General features: G+C 40.2%; 1 protein-coding gene across 13 annotated transcripts in view; it reads right to left on the bottom strand.

The window, feature by feature from the left end:
• The window catches only part of GRIP1 (glutamate receptor interacting protein 1), a 546,608-nt gene that overhangs the window by 19,521 nt on the left and 504,925 nt on the right, over positions 1–22,162 (bottom strand). For 4 of the 13 annotated variants that reach the window (XM_043548244.1, XM_043548258.1, XM_043548226.1 and 1 more), the window contains 7 exons: positions 17,976–18,153; positions 16,060–16,199; positions 15,703–15,888; positions 9,958–10,114; positions 3,833–3,944; positions 3,654–3,698; positions 974–1,207 (listed from right to left, as the gene is read on the bottom strand). In XM_043548244.1, the coding sequence (XP_043404179.1) occupies positions 974–1,207; positions 3,654–3,698; positions 3,833–3,944; positions 9,958–10,114; positions 15,703–15,888; positions 16,060–16,199; positions 17,976–18,153 (1,052 nt within the window). The remainder of the gene's footprint in view (positions 1–973; positions 1,208–3,653; positions 3,699–3,832; positions 3,945–9,957; positions 10,115–15,702; positions 15,889–16,059; positions 16,200–17,975; positions 18,154–22,162) is intronic. The other 9 variants (XM_043548251.1, XM_037887134.2, XM_043548278.1 and 6 more) reach the window with 3 other exon arrangements.

Raw genomic sequence — 22,162 nt, 5'->3', positions numbered from 1 at the left:
AAATGAAAAGCTAACCTGTTTTATATAAACCACATTTCCTAGACTTTTGCAAACTTAACACCATTAATTTGGCCTTGAATGGGGACTGGGAGTGGCTGGTTCACTACAAAAGCAATTTTCCCTCTCCTGGTATTGACACCTCCTCATCAGTTACTGGGAGTGGACCACATCCACCCTGACTGAATTGGCCTTGTCAACACTGGTTCTCCACTTGTAAGGTATCTCCCTTCTTTTCAGGTGCCAGTGTATATATTTATGCCTGTATCTGTAATTTTCACTCCATGCATCTGAAGAAGTGGGTTTTTTACCCACAAAAGCTTATGCCCAAATAAATCTGTTAGTCTTTAAGGTGCCACTGGACTCCTCGTTGTTTTTGTGGATTCAGACTAACGCCTCTGATACTATTTCCTGGACTGAAGATTATTTTATCCCCCTCACAGAAAAGGGATCCCAATGTGTTGAGTGGCAACTGTGAATGTTTAACCTCTGTCCTATAGATTTCAAGTTGGTCGTCTATCAAGTACATGTTAGCCTATGTTAATTTGAAGAAGGAAACAATTAAAACAGTGTAATATGTTGCAAATCAACTATGGGAGCCACAAGCCATTGTGCATAGTTTCCTAAAGAAATATATTTTCTGCAAATTAAACTTTGTTGTCTTAATAAATACATTGTGCAGAGATGAATGATCACTGTTGTCAAATCAAATTATTAGCAGATTCTCCTTGGAAAAGAGCAGTATCCACTGAGGATATGTTTTAAAAGCGAACAGCAAATGACAATGCATCTTACTCAATTTGTTCCCCCATAAAAATATATCATTAGTGTGTTGCAAGAAGTAATATATACAGCCCCAAAAGCCTGTATATGGGATCATTATGAAAAGTACTTAATATATCACACATAATTAGATTCCCTATGCTGCATGCATTAATCCAAAGCAAGGATTGCTGCTAAAATAAAAATTACAGACCTTGTGTAACTCAACGGGCGTTGGTGACATGATTTCTTTCATTTCCTGTTTAATTTTTCTCAAAACCACAGACTTTCTCCCCACATCTGATGGCAGCGTGTTACTGCGGGTAGCCTGGCTGTAATGTGGCCTCACATTGCTTCTTTCCTGGAAACTGGCTTGTCTTCCCAGTTGGCTGCGAGGCTGTGGATTTTCATGATTCAAGCTCATTGTACTTCCTGACATAATTGTTGCCTACAGCATTAACAAACAGGTTTTGGTTTTTTTTTAATTTATAACTTGGATTAAAGAAAGGGTTACTTTATAACACTAGGCACAATTCTCTAATCTCTTGTCAAACCAAAATCACTTCAGGGCACAGCAAAAGGCAGGAGGATAGACATACAAACTGGTTGTAAATCACTAAAAAAAAAAAGCCCAACCGTGAGCAAAAGGTTTTCAGATGACATTTTAAACCAAAATGCCAAAGAAAGCATTAAAACTTCTATTTTTATGAAGCCAAACACCCTGAAAGACTGAACAGTACAACTGTTTACTTACACTGAAGATATTTTTAAAATAAAATAACAGCCGAATTCTGGAACATTAGCTTGCCCTAGAACTTGAACAAAAGAAGGCATTTACTATAGTGGCATATACAGATTACAAGGAAAAATACGTGAGCCGGCAAAGTGTGAAGGCAACCCTAGAACCAGCACTGCCTTTGATGGAGACTAGACACTGCCACAGAACAGCAGATCATTTAGAGTAGCTGCTTGAGAAGAAACCGAATATAATAATCATGCGGTAGCAGTAACTTTCCGAAGTACCACCGGCATATGTGAAGAGATACAAAGCTGTGTCTCCTGCATCAGTTTCATTCTCCCAGGAACAGTAACCTTCTCACTGGTAATATTGCTGTGGATGCAAAGGGTGAAAACCTGGATCCACTGAAGTCAAAGGCAAAACTCCCACTTCATCCCTAGGGTAGAATAGCTTAACATCAACAAATATCAATATAGAGGAGGAATTGTTTCCTCTGTGTTGTGGAATGTAAAAATCTAATCAGATGCCCTTAGACATTCAGTTTTACTTTCTGCAAGCACTGGGGGTACAGGTTGTAACCACTGCCAGGGCAGGGATTTTGATGAGGAATGGAGTCTCCTCTTAGATTAGGGAAGAAAAGTCACAACTCAAGGGGGCAGAGGATGCAAATAGCCTTCCCCAAATATGGGGAACTGAGAAAAAAATCAGATACGTTTTTGAGTAGAACCACTGGTTCTGGTGATGGATTCTGTGCTGCCCATGTTCCCGTCAGCACCAGCACTGCCTTAATATGTGACAGTACTAGGGTTGTTACAGCTTCCCAACACATTAAGCGTGACTTATGATGCTCCCCTGTGAAACAGCAGCAGCAAGACGACGTGATAAAGTGTATTTCACCTTGCTGTTTGGCTGAAGACCTTGAAATGAGCAATGAGAAGGGAGTCCTAATGAAGGAAGTAGGGACAGTACTTTAAAAACAGACACAGCCCATCTTAGCCTTCTGGTGCAAAAAGACATCTTGTCATCCATTGGGAATCCTACTTCTATAATGTTATGTGGACAGATGTCTGTTCAGAATTGTGCTGGCCATACAATTACATATAGTGATAGCAGTAAAGCACTCAACTACAGTTTTGATTTTTAATTTTTAAACCCATAAATTGATGGTCAAAACTGTAAGAATGTCAATTTGTTGAAATATCCATTCCTGTTATCTATTTCCATACCCTTTTACTGTGCTCTGAATAATGAAAATCACAAGAGAACCCTGTGGTACCATGCCATAGATAACCACAGAATTAAACTACCGGTAAACTGACATTAGCTTTTCTCTTAATTTCTCTGTCTTGTAATTACAAGTATTTCAGAATCACATTAAAGTAACCGTACATGCAATACGGAAGCCATAAATCTGAGCATGTACAATCATTTAGAACTGCAAAAGTTTCACCCAGTTATGCCATTCACATTCCTTGAGGTTGCTAAGGGACTTCATATGACATAAAAATGAAAATGAGATTTTGCCAGCTTTGGAGCTCAGGAAATTGAAAAGAACATAAAAGAACATATTTTTAGGATTTTCCATTTGACAGCTTTAAAACTGTCAGTATATTCTTAATTGTTCTGATTAAAGAACTTACAGAAAATGTATTACAAATGCACAGTTATTGTTTCCTCCTTCCTCCCCCAAAAATCATCTGATACAAAGTTAACATGGAGTTCAGATTCGCAATTAACTTCAGGGTGCAATGTGAAAATACAACAAATTTTCTTTACTGTGAACATGTCTCATGCTGTTTTTGTTCACAGGGTGACAGATTCCTGTTAAAAACATTTGAGATGCTGTTTTTCTTTTATGTTCATCTTAATCAAAGTAAGTTATGGACCAGAGACAAATTATAACATGCCAAGAAAAAACTTCATAAAGCGGCTCTAAGGAGTGGGATGCACTGCTGCTGGAAAATTCTGGCCACTTAAAAACTCTGCACAAAATGCTGCATGTGTTAGCAGAGCGCACAGCAAAAGCTACAAGACAGGAAGCTTTCGGGTGATCATGTTTATCTACTTTCAACTGCATAATATAACAGAAAATAGCTTTATTTGGGGGAGGGGAGGCAGCTGCACAAGCAAAAATATAAACATAAAGGGTAGGTACCGAGAGAGTCATGTTTCTCAAATACAGACGCCTGTCAGCCTTGTCCTGTGGAAAGGGGTTAAAGCTTTTAAATGAATTTGTGTGATTAATGCAAACTTAAAGAAAAAAGAAGAAGAGAACAGAAATATGAATGTCAGACAAACAAAAAAGTTACATCTCTATTAGAAAGATTGCGCTACCTCTAGTTCCCTCAGAATTCCTGACTGGCCACAGGTCTCTAAATCCTCCAGTGCCTGAGACCAGAAGTTTTCCTCCTGGTCAGTCTCACTGTTGTCGTGGGCACCTGAAAAGCTGGGTTCACAAAGAGAATTTCAGTCAAATGTACAAACAACACACAGGCTTCACCTTGCAGTGTATCAGATACACAAGTGTCTTGTCACACACAGCAGCGACAACAACAGGATGTCAGTGTTATGCTGAGAGGTACCGGTGACTGCTTGGATCACAAACCTCTGAGATTGGATGTTAATTCACCTTTCAATGAACATAACTGTCAGGAAAAGTTAAACAGAAGCTTACTTAAGACAAAAGGGGGTTGTGAATCTGTCCAGGAGTTTGGACTGAGTGGTGGAGGGCTTTTGCTGAGCATTTTGTGTGGGGGGGGGGGGGCGTGGGGGGGCAGGTGTACACCTACTCTGTGGACCTGATCTGTGAGACTTGGTGTTTTCAAGCCCATGCCTGAGCGTCCGTCCACACTACACTGTAAACCTGGACTTACAATTGCTAGACCCAGATCTCACAGCTGTGCTAACACATCCCTACTGCGCTACCCACACCTTCAGACTCACATCTGTGGCTTGAGCTACGTCAACACTGCAAAATGACAGAGCTTAGACATGAGTCACAGTGGGACTTGGGTTCTGACCCACCCCCTTAGCAGGGTCCTGGGACCTGGGGTCTTAAGTGCTTGCTGACCTGAGCAGACTGATTTCTGTGTAGACAGAAGGGGAGCTTGGGCTCAAATATAAGTCAGAGCTTGGGCTTAGTGTGCAGTGTAGACAAGGGAGAACACACAAAAGAGAGAGAGAGCAGCAGAGGCAAAAAGCAAGGAAGCCAAGTAGGAGCCTGTCAACACGGTGTGACCCTGGAAAAAGCTAGAGGGAGCTTTTGGGTCTGGTGTTGGGTAAAGAGGCTTAGGGCTGTCAGTTAAGAAACTTCTCCTTTTGTTCTTGGTTCCTCCTATTTTCAGAGAAACAAGACTTTGCGCATTCCTTATAAATAAACAAGACGACTGCACCAAAAAAGAATACCAGACTCCATCCATTTCTGCTTCCAACTGGAACATCCCCAGAGCTCTGAACTCTGACTAGCTGTTTAGATTAAAAAGGAAAAACATTACAATAAGAACGCGAGAGTAGGTAGGATACAAAAAGTAGGCGATGGCCAGTCTCCCATACACGGGCAATTACTAGCAGCTGACTGGTTGTAAAAGAGGTGGATTTTGAGCAGTGTTTTATAAGGGGAATGAGATGTAGATTCTAAGAACAATCTAATGTAAATTTCCTCCTGTAATAACTGGGACATCTTAATGAAAGTTAGTGAACCAGGCATCATTAGAGTTCATAGCTAATCAGAGCAATGAAATATTTGTAATTAGGCTTTTCCATCTACAAATTTCCCTTGTGGTATGCAAAGAGGGCCCTCATGTCTGCAAATAATGTCTCACAAACTTATCTAGTCCAAGAAGGAATCCTGACATTTTCAGCTGTCTCCTTCATTCTATGCTGCATTTATCATAATCAATTTAGACCCATCCCTGCCTCCATCAGAGCAACTGCTGCAATTGCTGTATACAAACCACAGCCTGCAGGGTATAGACTCTCTTTCAGGACTTCAACACTATTTCAGACTTAGGGCTTGATCCCATGAAGTGCTTCAGCACATGCTTAAGCCCCAATGAAGTCCATTCCCAGGATCATTCTTGTTGTTGAGGATTTCTGCTTTGTTTCACAAAAGTGCTGAAGTCTTGTTACCAACTTTCTCCTGCAAGATTTTGCTAACAGTGACACATAGGAGAGTGGGCCAGTAAGAGAGAGTTCTGATAAAAACAACCAATTTACTGCAGAAACAATACAGAGTGACACCAGCACAGTATTTTAAAGAGCTAGCAGTACGCTGGAATGACAAGAAGCTCAGAAGCAGTGCACATGTGCACGCGCGCAAACACACACACGAAGCACCATTCTGGTGGTATTTCTGTGCTTCCTTGATAAATGGCATATTGCCAAAACAGTACTATTAGTACTCCACTAACATAATAGCTTTTAATGCCACAAACATTACAGCTTGACATGCTTCACACACGTGGCATCTGTGCTTCGAGGATGCTTTCTTACAACCACCATCAGTGAGGCAGACTGTGGTTGGCCATTTCAAGCAAATGGGTCTCCTTTCACAGTGTCTTTCCATAGAGCGCCAGTGTCTATTCTAAGATATTGCTCAGCACTGGTGAGGATATCTGCTCAGATACAGATGCAGTTACTTTCAAATGCTGTTTCAGAAAAGTCTTTGAGCTTAAAAATTGGCTTTTTCTACCATCCTGAGCACTTATGTTTAATTCCTAGCACTGATTTCAAACAACCAAATATGTCCAATATAGTCTCTTACTAATACAATGTGCGTAATCCATATCTAATCCAGTATTTTACTAGTGCAGTGAGTCCTGACCTTTTTTGACTTGAGCCCCCATCGCATGGATCAGTGTCTGAGCTCCCCTACTGTTGGGTCTCAATGCCATTCCCTGCCTGAAGCATTTACTGCGTCTTGCCTGTTTTCCCCCTATTTCTCTTTCTCCTGTCGCTTTTTGTCTCTGCTTTCTCTTATTCTGCTATTTACTTCAATCATTTCTCTCCTTTTTTCTGGTTTCACTCTCTATTGCTCAGTCTGGGGTTTGTTCTTTTCCCTTCCCCTTCCACCACTTCTTTCCCCTAATTCTCACCCTCTCTCTCACCATGCTCCCTTAGGTACCTCCCTGCTCTTTCCACTGCAGTTTACTCTGAGTGGTTTCCTTGACTTGCCCCTAATGCTCTCACTTCTTTCAGTCGCCACATGTTCTTTCTCCTCTCTGCAGCTGCACTACACAATACAAAGCAGGCAGCAGGCAGAAAAACGTACTTTTTAGTGTTACTCAGGGGAGGGGAAAAAAGAACTTAGCTGGAGGCTGTGGCAGAGAGGGGCTAGAGCCCTATCCTTTCCTCTGATTGGCTGGAAGGATAGGCAAGTCCCTCAGAAGAGTCTGGCGCTCCATTTAGGAATCCCATCAGTAGTGGTGTAGTCCATCTTCTAGATACTATCTTCAGATAATCTTTATTTTTATTTGTGCTGCATGTCTCAGAGGATTTTCACATTGGTAAGGAGGAAATAGCTTTTGTACGAAGTATAGTTCTATTGATTTTGCTTTTAAAGGACAGCTGGAAAATATGATGTTTATTTTCAACAAATTATATTATATTTTTTATTACCCAGATTCCTTGTTCATCTATGATTAAATTTTTCAGCCTGGTATTTAACTGGTCCCCAAACAGTTGATTTATCAAACCCATGATTATATCTGGTCCGAGAAACAAAGGATGAGTTTGAGCGGATGCTAAATGTGCTTCTTTTAGTAAAACAAAGCTATTAATTTAAAAACAACTGGGAGCATATAGCAAGGATGGAGGGATTCCCTTACTAAATGTTTTACACTAGTAATCTCAGTAGTCAGTGTCCAAGAAGCCTGGTCTTCTGTTTGCTCACACATGACGGTAGAGTCAATGTCTTACTTTTTCATTTTTTCAGAGCACTAATATGGAATTAACTGTCTGCGAAGAATTAAAATCCCTTCACCAACAGGACTAGATGTTTTACTATCTGGCTGGTAGACGGGTGAAGAATGGTATTTCCATAGTTTAATGCCACTTATCCCGTCTGGAACAGCTTCACTTAGAATGGATGAAATCGAACTATTAACAATTCCAAGTCCTATTAGAAACCAATTCAACACCTTCAATTATTTGTGTCTCGGTATGTAGAATATTAAGACCCAGATTCTCAATCAGTCAGTGAAATTGAGGAAATCAATGGGAGTGAGATGCCTAAATATCTTCAAGGATCTAGGCCTAAATCTCCACATCTACTAGACTACACTTGTTGCATCCTTCTGGTTAAGTATCAAGAGGCAATCTTGATCCACCTAGCAATGGAAGACTTGGATACTTTCATCATAAGGTGTTTGAGGTGGAAGAAAATTAATAAGAATGAAGTTTTATTGGGTTAATCAGCTCTTTTTAAGATATAGACTAACTGCTCTCCTCACATCTTGCTTTTTTCAGCTGGGTAAAACAAAGGAATAATGATCTCCTGGAAGTTATGGAAAAAGGAGTTAACCTTGGTTATGAATGGTTCCAGAGTACTGAGAACTATTTTGGCCTCATGGAAGATACAGTATGGCTCATATCTTCCAAAAGCAGAGATTTTTATTGAAAGGATTAGATACCATCAGTTTGAATGGATGGGTAAAATCTAGGCCTTGCTGTAAGAAATTCAGAAGAGTTGGCATACCTATTTTCCTGGGCTTGTTCTATCTCTCTTGACCCAACAGGAGAACTTTGTCCAAACTCTTGCTTGGCCCAGGAGGGTAAAAGGCCTGCATGAGGCTATGAGAATCTCTATTACTTTGGATGAGTATCCTTTCTTGTTTAGGCCTTGCCACTTAGGATGTCAGGCTCAGGTAGTCTGTACTGGAATGAGAAGTGAGCTCTGGAAGATCCTGTCACCTGGGTAGAAGCAGCAGAGACCTCTGCAACAGTTCCACTAAGACTGAGGGCTACAGCCTTTGGAGTGATAAGAATTTCTGTTCTTTCCTCCCTTTGTATCCATACTTTCTAGCAGTGGAAGATGGAGGAAAGCCTAGAATTGCTAATTCATCTGTTCCCAGTGATTCTTGGTTCTCTTTCCTTGTGAAGAGAAGGCTTCACATTTCAGTTGTATGTGTGTAGGTCCACTTGAAGCTGGCCTAGCTCACTGGATATTAGCTGGATTACTACTGGGTTCAGGGGCCATTCCAAAAATGGTTTATCTAATGGTTTAGCTAGTTTGCTTTTATGCTCAGTGTGGACTTCCCTGATGGAGACTACCAGGAAAGAATCTACATCATACCACTGTTTAGACTTGAGCTTCTTGTGTGTCCTTGCTGTTTTATGTGTTGTATTGAACCAAGACATGCTCATTCCTCAGATAATCCTGGAAGTCCCAAAGAACCAATGTTCTTGCCCTCATCACTAGGCAGTTGATGCTGTGTCACCTTTCTGACCCTGACCACATTTCCTGTGTATTGTTTTGCCCAGGTGTGCTCCCCAAGCTGAAGGGTTGACATTTGTGGTCAGGACTTGGAGTCTAGATTATAAAAGGAGCCTTCTCCAGCTCAGGGACTGAACCTCTTTGTGTAGTATGTTCCCTTTCTGTTAGATCTCCTGCTCGGAATGGTTTCAGAGTGCCTGGAACTTTTCATGTCCTGACCTATCGCGTCATCTCTATGCATGAGACCAGAAGACCTAGGTGTTGCAGGTAAAGATGGATGGATGGATAATGCTCTGTTCTGTGACACCATGAAGACCAGTGTCTGGATCTTGTTAAACTTTTCCTGAATTGAGAAGACTTTAGCTTTCCTTGTGTCCTTTTCAAGTCCTAGGAGAAAAAATCCTTCAAGGAGAGATAAGGGAATGCTTCTTTAATGAATCTATGTGCCTAAAGCACGGAAAGTGTCCTCTGGGCAACTTCCTGAAACATCCCTGGACAGCATTCTGTATGTCAATTAAGAATGGGCACTACCGAGTCCTTAGATTGAACCCCAGGAATGAAGGAGCTGGTAGAACTTCCTGTTTCTTTTCCTGTTTTGGGCTTTTTTGGTTGCCTTCTGGAGGGGGAGGGTGGCTTCTTTTCTACCACTTGAAGCCTACCAAGGGAAAAGCACCTCAAGGATTTTTTAGTTTGACATTAACACCTAATGCTATGTCTTTTATGCACAGAAACTCATTATACTTACAAGCCTTGCTTTCAGCTTTGTAGCCTTTCATGAATGTCACCGATCTATCCTTACAGAATCATAGAATATCAGGGTTGGAAGGGACCTCAGGAGGTCATCTAGTCCAACCCCCTGCTCAAAGCAGGACCAATCCCCAGCTAAATCTCATGCAGTATGAAGTAGCATCTTAGAAAGGGTTATTAAAGGTATTTTAATTCAAGATCAGTGCTTATTTTTTAAAGAAAAATCACTGCAATTTTCCTGCAGTTGTAAATCTCACATAACAACTAGCATGTGACTTACCCACTTGCTGTTGGTCTGTCCCATTCATCATCACTCAGTCCTGTGTCATGAAAAGGGTGGTTTCGTGGTCTACTGGGAGGGGACAAATTGTCTCTTTGCTTAGGACTCCTCCATTCATATGCATTGAAGTTGTATCCTGAAGCCTGATAGGTGGGACCTAAAAAATTAATCATATACTTGGGACTCTATAGATATTCAAATAACTGAAAATGCATATATTTAATAGGCAGATGTTCAAAAACTTGTACCCATAATTTGTGGGCACACAACCGCTAGTAAGTTTTTGTGGGTACAATTAGATACTTAGATGTCTAAGTTGTACTCACAATTCATTGTGAGCAAAAAGAGAGGTCCTGGAAAACCAGCTGAAACCAGATATTAAATACCTGCAATACAAACGAAGCCAGTTGTCCTAGATTGTGTCTCTGCCCCCCGCCCCTCTACTCCAGGGCTGTTCATCTAGTATCTTTGATAAGTATCTTATTTTCTTGAATTTTCAAGAAAAACAGAAAAAAAGAGGCAATGGAGTTTAAATGTAAAAAAGTGAAAAGTCAACAGCAGCGCTGCCTGAAGCAACGTAAGAAGATTACCAGTATATGGTTTATGGGTGTTACATGTTTCATATTTTAAGGTATCCTTAAAAACATTTTAAATTAACCAGATCCTAGTGATAGTCAAAGTGGCAGCCATTATGCATTCAGCTCCAGTTCACACAGGGACTTGGCCAGCTTGTGCTGTGATCCTCTCATATCTCAAAATGTAAACTGGATTGGATGGACTCGGTACTTGGAAGGGAGCCCCCCAAAAGAACACCTACGTGCTATATGAAGCAGTATTAGGGATTCAATAGCTGGCACTCTTCTCAATGTTCCAGCATAGCATTACAGGGCACTGTGCTGCTACAGGGGGTACAGTCCTTATACAATGTGATCTCGTGGTAGTTTTGATACAAGTGGAGGGGCTCACCTCACTGTCCTGGCCAAATTCTATCTCAGGTTAATTACAGTCTGCCTACCTAAATTCCCCCAGAGTTTCCACCACTTAAAACTCCCCTGCACTTGGAATAAGGAATTCATTACTTCCTATCCTTAGGTGATAGCTGTACTGTTGTGCCTCATTAAACTGTTGTTCCATTTCATTGGTGGAGGAAGTGTTCCCTGTATACAGTCTGTGACCTAGATGAAGCCTGGAAAATGCTTTGGAATCTTCTGGGAGGAAAGACCCTATAAAAATGTCTGATCATTCTAACTATAACTTGACTTATTGAAGGGGGGAAAAAAAGGTTGGATCTGAACCTCAGGATTAACCGCACTTTTTTGTAGAGTTTTCTACCAAGGGACCTTTAACTTCCAGGTAAGAAGTCAACAGCAACAAGCAGAACTGACCGCCCCAGTTAAAGATCTTATTCTAAGAATGGCACCTATCCAAAAATTTTCTGGCCTAAAAGGCTAGAATGCTACCAGCTGGGCCATAATGACAGCTATTGTCTCTGTTGATGGCTGGGCTGAGCATTCTTTGTGATCCTGCAAGTTAGAACTATTTTAGGTTCAGGAACTATTTACAGTTACAATATTTCATTATTTTGGTCTGACAGAAGCAGAAATATGAGAGGCGTGTCTGTAAGAAGCCATGTGTGTGATGCATGTACAGTTTACTGTCAAACTAAATTACAGCTGCATGGTGAACATTCTGCTCTCCGTAAGGGAAATGAAATGACAGCAGTACAGTGCATTTTAGCACACTGTCAAACTAATCTATTTGTTTCCCTGGACTGAAATAGAACAGCATAAAATCCTGCTTATTATAGTGCACCGTCATGCCTCTGAACATGATTTTAACCTCAGAGCTCAATTGGATAGAAAATCTAGTCAAAATAAATATCTAAGCAGGTTAAGTTAAATTTTTAAATTAGATCATTAAGGATTCAATTTAAAACAACCAAACCAGAGCCATTCAGATTTATAGCTGCGGTTGCATTTTACTACTATTACTGCTTTGCATTAATAAAGCACCTTCCGGCTCAGAAGCTCAAAGTACTTTACAAACAATGAATTTAACCTCACAATACCATTAAGAGGTAGATCAGTATTACGATCCCCATTTAAAATATATGGGAAATCAAGGCATAAAAAGGTGAAGTGGCTTGGTGGTCAAGTGATTTATCAAAGATCACATAAGAAATTTATGGCAGAGGTCAGAATAGAACCCAGGCTTTCTGAGGGTATGTCTACACTGCAATTAGACTGATCCGTGCAAACTGACTTGGGCTCACAGGGCTTGGGTTAAGGGGCTGTTTAATTGTGGTGTAGATGTTTGCTCGGGCTGCAGCCTGAGCTCTGGGACCCTCCCTCTTCACAGGGTCCTAGAGCCCGGGCTCCAGTCTGAGCCCGAACATCTACACCACAATTAAGCAGCCCCTTAGCCCGAGCCAGCTGGGTCGGGCCAGCTCCGGGTGTCTAAATGCAGTGTAGACATAACCTGAGTGCCAGGTGTGTGATTTAACCATTAGACCAACCTTCTTAAATCTAGCGTAATATGTTCAGGATTGGCAAGGATCTCTGAACAGTGCATGATGTTACAGTAAACACTCTGGCACCAATTCTCCACTGCATCTGAGCTCAGTGGGGAGAGAGTGGAGACTGGTGGCACAGGGAACAAACTGCGCTCTGAGTGCAAGTTAGGGCTACACAAAGGCAGGCCTCACATATGTCTCTGAAATAAGGTCCGCAAAGAACTTTAAACCAGTGGAAGATCAGATATGGCACAGCTCCGTTCCACCAGGTTCCTTCCTTTCCTTTCCACACTCCTGGCCTCCCCTCCTGATAAGGGTTGGGAAGACTGCCTTGCATAGAAGGTGGCAGAGCAGTCTCTGCCACATTTACACCAGTGGAAAATTTTCCTTGCACAAGGGTATTTCTCCACTGGCCATCTCCAGACACTTAACGTTTATTGTGTGCTGCTTGTACAGTCTGGAGAATTCAGTCCCGTATGTGCTGGAATGTCTTAACATTATTTCAGTGAAACTTTTCTTATTTAATTTAATGTGGGCTGCATTCCAAATACGAAGAACCCTGTGCAATGACCCAACACATCCCTACAGCATCTAAGGAATTGTGATGATGAACGTCTGGTATAGTAGATTCTAAAAGCAATCCTGATATTAAGCAACTTCCAGTTAATGTCAACATTGTGCTGGGAACCAGTCCCCTCCCATTAATATCAATGTTAATGGGATTTAGATATTGGCAATGGCATGCCACTTATTCATGATTTGATTTTTTTTTAAAAGAAAGGCCCCACCTGCAGGCAGGTTTGTGAGGCTGCAGACAGGGAAGGAAGTGCTGGGATGTGCCTTCCCTGGTGGCAGCCCCACAAACCTACCTGCAGCCAGTGCTCAGTCCGTCCCAGCACTTCCTTCTGGGGTGGCAGCCTGGCAAACCTGCCTGCGCACAGGGACCACACAGGAGGTAAAGGGCTGTGCACTGGGAGGGGAGGCTGTGGACAGGGCAGTAGTGGGGAGTGAGGGTCCAGCCCAGATGTCAGAGCTGCATGGTACCTCTCTCTGAATTCTCCAGTCTGCAACCTGCTGGGGGTGGGGTTGGATCAGGGAGCGTGGGGGACTACATACAGGTTAGGAAGCAAGGCCCAAACCCTAGAGAACATAGGGCAAGATCCAGTTCAGCCCTATGGGCCCCCCAGTGGCCCCATTCACTGTAAAGAGCTGCAGTCCCCCTCCCTGCTGCAGTCCTGCCTACTACTCAGGCTGTTTAAGAGACGTGACATATACTGATGCAAGAGTGGGCCGGTTTTTTGAAGGCAGATGGAGGAGATTTGTTTGCAATTATTAGATTAAGAATGTGAATCATATATAGTTGTTGATCTGCCTTTTGACAAGGATATAATCACTGGGGCAACATGAGTCCCCCTTTCACAGGTGACAACCATTCTCCTAGTACTGAAAAGTCTAATCAGGGAATTGTTGTGATTCCTTCATTTAATCCATCTCCGGAACCTTTTTGGCAATCTCAGCAGAGAGGACAAGGCCTCTTGGTGATGGAGTCTGAACTAAGCTCTCATCTTTCTTCAGGATTAAATCTGAGCACATTGGTGGGGTAGCGTAGGGAAGTTTACACTGTCACTGCCTGCACTGAACCTGTTCTGTAAGTAAAGAGAGGATTCTCTCCAGATCAATTCAAAGAGGAAACAGCGTTGTCAATCTAGCAACTTTCATAGCACTATCTTCCCTTAAAATGATCAGAAAACTAAAAAAAAAATATAAAATTATTTATTCAGATCAAAGTGGTGGTGGGTGGGGGGGAGGCAGAAAGAGGGAGGGGAAAGATACAAACGGGTCAAATTCATCCCTTCTGTAACTCCAGTGAAGTCAATGTAATATCTCGGCTCGAGTATGAGAATCATATTTTAGGCCAAAGAAAATGTAAATATAATCATAAATTAACCACAAAACACAGAAAAGAGGGGTTATGATCTAATGCTGAGAGACCCTTTTGTACAACAGAGAGTTACTGCCAGGATATGCACAATAAGACCATAAAATACTTAAAAATTAAATACAAAAAGCCCAGCAATCAATAGTGACATCAGCTACTTCTTGCTCTAATACTATTAGACAGGCGGGAAAAGAAGATTATCAGAGAGAAAATGACAGGTGCTTCATTGACCCAGACATATATTAATTATATATAAGCAGTTAAAGTAATCAGCAAAGAATTTCAGTCTATCAGGGCAATGTACTGGGCCAAGGTCTGTCCCAATTTTCTGTATGGGGGTATAACACAGCAGACCGTCTGATCTGAGTGCCCACACCCCAGAAAGCCTTGACAGAAATGTAAAGATGAAGACACAACTGAACAATTAAATGAAATCAGAGGGAGAAAGGCAAATCTCTTTGGGTTAGGGGATCTGTCTGTGTAAAGACGTACTGTGCACACCAGTGGTAGCACAGAAATAATCATTTAAAAGACAGTCAGAGAAAACATATGAAGATGTTTGGAAGCCTCTTTGTTCTTTTGTAATTCAGAGAAATAAAGAACTGCCTACATTTTCTGTAGCCTAAAAACCTTACGTCTTATCTTACATACTTAAAGAGAATTATTTAAAAATACTATTAAATAAACAGTCAAATATAGCTATAGAAGTTTGAAGGTAATAAGAAGCCTGTTATTTCTTTAATTAAATAATCTCTTTAAACACAGTGATTACTTCGAGGGCTAAAAGTTTGAGTCTAATGTCATGGGAATGAGGAAGAAACAAAAGAGTAACAAATCACTGAATGATCTCTCGTGTTCCCCTTCAGCAGTTTACAATAAATCTTCATTGTAGTGAGCTTAAAAAACAATGAGAATGGACCTCAGATGCTCAAATTAACAAACATCTTCAATGTGTTCTGTGCCTTGTATTAATCTAATCTTGAAGGACAAACTCATTTAGTGTGGATGAACTATGGATAGGGCCATTCAGACATTTGTAAAGCTAATGCAAGCCTGTTAATATATTGACAAATGCCTCATAACCCATCACAATGTTATGAAAGAACGAACTCAAGGCCACCTGAGTGTAAGAAATAACACCAGATACCAAGGTGCGTGGTTGTAATGAGACATGTTCACACTGTGAAGTACAAAGTTGAAAGTTGGCGGGTAGGATTTTTTCTAATGTGGGGAAAGGTGATTCATACATCTAATCACTTCTGTGTTAAGCAGTGGTTGAAACTGTTGCTTGTACCTTGGCTTCCAAAGCTGGTATCAATACCAGAACCATCCCATGATTCTACTGCGCTGTCCACGCTTGGAACTGTAGTAGAATAAATGTCCGAGAGTTTACTTGGTTTCTGTGTAGAAGAGGTTTCATCTTCAGCATCACTCAGATCACTTAAGTGACCAGAGATGGAAAATTTCTTGGGGCTTGCAGCTAAATAGGGTTTAAAAAGAAACGTGATTATAGCCTCATTGCAAACTAAAAAGATACTTCCCCTTCTTTCCACTATGGACAAGACATGTCCCATGGTACATACATGTTCAAATATTTAAGGTATAGAAATAACTGGTTCAAGAGGATAAATGTGACTCTAGCCATACTCACCATCTGTCTGCTTCTTGATTTTCAAGGTGACAGTCTCTCCTGCCATCTGTAACAAATGTATGGCTTCACTCAAAGGTTTTCCTTTTAGACTGCTGCTATTTATTGCTAGGATGCGGTCTCCTATGTGAATTGCACCTGTCCTAAAGTATCAGAAATAAAACACTGAAAAGATCAACAGCAAAAACAGCAAAGCCAATTTCTTAGCATATTTTGAGACATGTGAGTGTATTTTCAGTTGTTTCTTTTAATTTAACATATAAAGTATTATTACTGGAACTACTTTTAATCAGTACATTTGCCACTAAGGATGCATAAATTAAGTTACCTCTGCTGCAGAGCCAGCAGCAGAGATAATGCACAGCAATGAAGATTTCTGTCTCCTTTGCTGTGGCAAAATGTGGGTGAGCTGATCATTTAAGGAGCCTGAGTGGTGCTCATTTGTTAAAAAACCTAAAATACTTTAATAACTTTAAAGTAAATTTAATGTTTTCAGAAGTACCACATTAACAGCACGGGAAACTGAAGTCTCATAATCACAGGATAGATACGGCAAGTACAGTGGTAGCATGAACAACTACCCGTCGTCGCACCAATATGCCTGTTCTGTAGGAATCACCTCAAGAGAGGAGAAGATACATTGTATGTGTCAATGCACATGGTTCATTTCCCTTGTATGTATTTGCTTTTCTGGTTCATTCAGTTCTTGGCCTCTCTGTTTAAGATGGCCAGCAAAGACGTCAGTTGCAATGATTATATGTAGTGGACACCTCCCCATCAGGATCTACGGCCAAGATTTTGAAAAGTGACTCGAGATTTTGGGTGCCCAATTTGGGATACCTTAAATGGGCCTGATATGCAGAGGGTCAATGTTCAGACTTTTCTAAAACCCAGGTTCTGTTCAGGTATCTCAAGTTAGGCACCCAAAATCACTACTCACTTTTAAAAATCTTGACCTAACTTCACCCACTCATTTCATAGAGGTTCTGAACATCCATGAGATGGTTATGGATTTGAACAGTGTCAAACAAATAATATCTCCATAAACTATTAATATTGCTCTTACAAAATAGTAAATTTATAACTTGCATTAAAAATAAGTATTACTGGCTTGTTCAGTGGATTTATTCCTCGTGTGTGTGTGTGTGTGTGTATATATATATATAAAATTTGTATTGCTCTGGATATAATACACACACACTTATTTATAATAATTACCCTTAAACACATGCCAAATTTCCATGAAATAAATAGATAAGGTAACTTCAATATTTGCATTATTTCCTATACAGCACTTACTGTAGGGAATGTTTAACATCCTTAATTAATATTATCTAATGTAATTTCCAAGCTTTTAAGGGTGCCACTACATGTATGTGTAAAAGCACATACACAAATGCAGACTGTGTATGTATGCATGTACCGTATATATGAATCTACACAATCTGTGGGTGCATATATGTGCATTTTATATTTTTATACACACACACACACACACACACACACACACGAGTCTTTTAGCTATTCCACTGCCATCTTTTCAAAAGGAGTTCATAAAATCTTCATGTAATGGAGGAGTCTGGCTGGCGGAGCTTTCTTAGGTGATTTACAACAAGGTCAGCAGTCCTTATCACTCTAGGAAAATCATGCTGTAGGTTCAATAACATCCAATATCCATAATATTGCTGAGCTTGGCAAAATCACAGGAAACATAAAACAATGACAAAGATTGGAAACGGTTAGTTTATCTTTTTTCATAGATGCTGGGAAAATCAACACATTCCCTAAATAAGAAAAAATTAGCGTGTCCATGTGAATGAACACATTCCTAAGCAAGAAAAAATTAGCATGTCCATGTGAATGAATAAAGAAATGAACTTTGTAAATGGAAGTCATAGTAATAATTGATTCCAATTTACCTTTCAGCGAGTCCGCCTTTAGTAAGACTTGAGATGATTATTGGATCAAAGGGCTCTTCAGTACCAGAAATTGTGATCCCAAGTGGACCACCATAACGCTTGAGCTCTACAGTGTAAATAATTGCTCCAGAACTCTCCTGTTCATCTGCAATAAATGCCAAGAGGACGCAATTGGTTTCTTATGAAAGAAGGAATGAAAAGAATAATACATTCAGACAAGTGACTGGAAATCAGACAGAGCATCCTCAAAGGATTACAGTTCAGATATAATACTTATTCATTATTCCACTGGTTTATTTCATAAAACAAAAATAAGAGAATCTCTCATTTATTTTGCTTTTATGTCAAAAAGCCAGTCCCATTGAAGTAAATGACGGATTTCCCATTCACTTCAGTGGAACCAGGATTTGATGCCTAAGTTTTAAAATCTTCATGTGTATGTTTTCTATACAAATGTAATTTCAGGATTAATTAGTAGAGAAGAGACACTTTGCTGTGGGGAAAACCAAGACAATTTTTCTGTTAATTGGAGTAGACAGTAGGGGGGTTAAAACAGGGAGGAGTTGTGAGGAGGGAGAAGTTTGAGGCCATCGCAGTCTTAGTTGACCAAACATTTCCTTGAGTTGAGCAGCCTTTATTTATGTATTTATTTTTTAAAGAAAAATCTGATATTAGGTCAATGTTTTTGAAGGGCATGTTTTGAGTCTACACTACTGATATAATTAAAAATAATTCCTGGTGTCTATGTATCAACAGACATCAAGCTAAACAATAAATTGACTAGGGTCATTTTCATGAAATCATTTGTATGACATCTTGGTTTTTTGTCTTAGCACACAATAATCAGGGAATGAAGAGGGAAATTTTAGTGGGTGACCAAAAATGGAGTTCTCTACACATTGCCCAAAAGGTGTCACAGCAAGAGAGCAATCAACTGTAATGCTTGTAATTTGTGAGAGGAATCTTAAAAGTCAGATTATCCTAAAACCAAAATAACAAATGCTCACTTGCCCTTGTTTATGATATTGGTATTCACCTAGTGTGGTTGGCCTGTCAGGCATGCATTCTCAGATCTGTGGGTAATGACATTTTGAAATGGCTCAGTAGGCACTGATAACCCTTAAGATGCATATTCAGCAAACATTACCAAACTAAACCGTGACAGGCTAGAGTTTTTAAATGTTCTGCTCATTTAAATCACAGACTTTTAAAATAAAGAAGGAAATATCATGTGTCAATGGCACAGGTCCATAGAGAGAGTAGCTTTCTTTTAACACTGTACAATGCACTGTGTTAGAATAAGGGAAATGATATTTTCTTTAAAGCTATTCTGTCTCTCTCTGCTTCGTTGTAAAGCTACTGTCTAGAATCTTCATCAGTTCCCTTTTACCTAGCTTCCTGCTATACATTTAAACAAACAATACACATATCATCAAAGCAAAGCAAAGGCTTGTGTTGAGAGAAGAATTAGTAACGTATTCAGCAAAGAATCACTGCTGGCATATATGCCTTTCATATCTAGCATGTACATTTGCTTCCTAGCTGGGACACCTGTTAAATGGGTTCTGGCCCGCTCACATTTCCTATTGGATGCATTTTTCCTGCCACCTGATTTCCAGAAAGTCACCATCACAGACAAATAAATAACACCCAAGATCCAGCTGGAAGTGATCAATGGTCATGTGATGAGTTTGCACAAAACTGTTGCCACTTTAACAACAGAAAGGACTGCAGACTCCACTCATTGCTTGTTTGCTCATTTACAGAATGTTGGCAAAGTACTTAGAGATCTCAGGCTTAAAAGAGCTACATAAATGTGGAACTTAATAAAATGAACCATATTGTTAAAAAAATAACTAGCAAATGATGGGTCAAACTGAAAATGCGGCAGTTGGTATTTACTGGGTGTTGACAAAATACTGTAGTGTCCAGTTATCAATGAGGAGGTACAGTGTAAGAGTAAGCAGACATTACTCATATGATAACCAGTGTCTGCATTCCTACAGAAGATTTACAACTATTAGGGGATGATAAGAAAGGAGGCCAGTCTATTACCTGTTTGTTTTGCTCAGCTCTACTTAAGACATTTAATGACATAGCAGAACAGATTTAAAATTGCAGCATTACTTATCGTTAATGTTACTTTCAGACAACTTGAGTTCTGACTATTTAACAACATGAAAAGTATCTGGCCTGAATTCATAATGATAGCTGTTTCTGCTGCCAAATGGAAGACCTACATTTGTAAAGATTTTTCAGGGTTGCAGGTTCAGGTCAATAGAGGTGATGACATACACGTCAGGGTGAAAAGCTGGCAGGAAAAAACGAGTATAATTTCTTAGGCTCAAGTGCGTCTGTGACCCCATGGTAAAGAGGCTGAATCATATTAGATCTAAACATATTAGGATTTCCTTAAGCTTGGTGAAATTTCCCCTTGTTGCCTCTCACCTACTGATGCAACTTGTAACAATTCTTTGATTTTGCATTTGATACAAGTACTGTAGTCCCTTAATGCTGCACTATCTCTGCTATATGTGCTGGTCTCTGTTCTGCAAAGTGATATTTGCTAAATACAGACTGGAGTGTAAAGCAGAAACACAACTGCAGAGCCCTATTAGCATGGATCACTTCACTAGTGACCTCACCACTTGGGTTGGCTTTGAAGAGAGTGGCAGAAGGCAGGCATTTTGTTTTGCTTGAAGAAGTAAGGGGTAGGAAAAAAGGCAGGATAAAGACAAACAGAAGGGTGAAAGGTTTAAATAAAACCAAGCTGAAGGTATAATAATGCATAAAAAGAAAAAGTAACCAAATGAAAGAGAAAGAAAATGCAAATTGGAAGGAGAAAAATTCTAGGGGGAAGAAAGATGGTAAAAATAATTTGCAAAAATAGATGATTAAAAAGAACCTTACAGGGAAGAAGAAGAGAAAAACAACCCAACAACAACACAGAAATGAAGGATGGAGCAACAGAAGAATTTAAAAATAATCATTAAAAATCTTAGAGCTTGTCTATGCAGCGACATCCAGGAAAGTTAATCTGAATGAACAAAAGTCTGAATTTGAAGTGGATGAGTTAAACCGCATTAAAATCCTCTATGAACAACCTCATTCAGAATTAAAGAGGCCTTCCAATTCCAACTTTGGTTTAGTTTAGTTCACTTCCAAAATGAATTAAGTTAAATTGAAGTAAGGCCACTTTAATTCTGAATAACAGCATCAGCACAGGGATTTAATGAGGTTTAACTAATCCACTTCAAATTAACATGTTTAGTTCATTCAGACTACTTTTTCTGGAAGTTCCCATATAGACAAGCTCTGTGTGTTACACTGTGGTCAGTTTGGATGAGCTATTGCCAGCAGGAGAGTGAGTTTGTGTGTGTGTGGGGGGGGGTGTGTGTGAGAAAACCTGGATTTGTGCTGGAAATGGCCCACCTTGATTTTCATGCATGTTGTAAGGAGAGAGGTCACTTTGGATAGGCTATTACCAGCAGGAGAGTGAGTTTGTGTGTGTGGTTTTTGGAGGGGGGTGAGAGGGTGAGAGAACCTGGATTTCTGCAGGAAATGGCCCACCTTGATTATCATACACATTGTGAAAAGAGTGGTCACTTTGGATGGGCTATTACCAGCAAGAGAGTGAGTTTGTCTGTGGGGGGGCGGAGGGTGAGAAAACCTGGATTTGTGCTGGAAATGGCCCAACTTGATGATCACTTTAGATAAGCTATTACCAGCAGGAGAGTGGGGTGGGAGGAGATATTGTTTCATGGTGTCTGTGTATATAATAATGATATTCTGCAATTTCTACAGTATGCATCCGATGAAGTGAGCTGTAGCTCACGAAAGCTCATGCTCAAATAAATTGGTTAGTCTCTAAGGTGCCACAAGTACTCCTTTTCTTCTTACTGTGGTATAGAAACTGTTTTAGAGTGCTCTATGACTACTCATCTATAAACATCAAGCTTCATTTCTCTTAGGGAACTTCCAATTAATGATCAATTTTATTGAGTTTAAAGAAACATTGCTGTTCCATGCAGCCCTAGTTGAGAGAAAATAATTAAATATGTATAAGTCAGGGGTCGGCAACCTTTCAGAAGTGGTGTGCCAAGTCGTCATTTATTCACTCTAATTTAAGGTTTCGCATGTCAGTAATACATTTTAACGTTTTTAGAAGGTCTCTTTCTATAAGTCTA

This window comes from Chelonia mydas, chromosome 1 (genome assembly GCF_015237465.2).
Source record: "Chelonia mydas isolate rCheMyd1 chromosome 1, rCheMyd1.pri.v2, whole genome shotgun sequence".
Taxonomy (NCBI): domain Eukaryota; kingdom Metazoa; phylum Chordata; order Testudines; family Cheloniidae; genus Chelonia; species Chelonia mydas.
The sequence above is the reverse complement of the archived record's forward strand: the minus strand, read 5'-3'. Positions and strand labels throughout refer to the sequence as shown.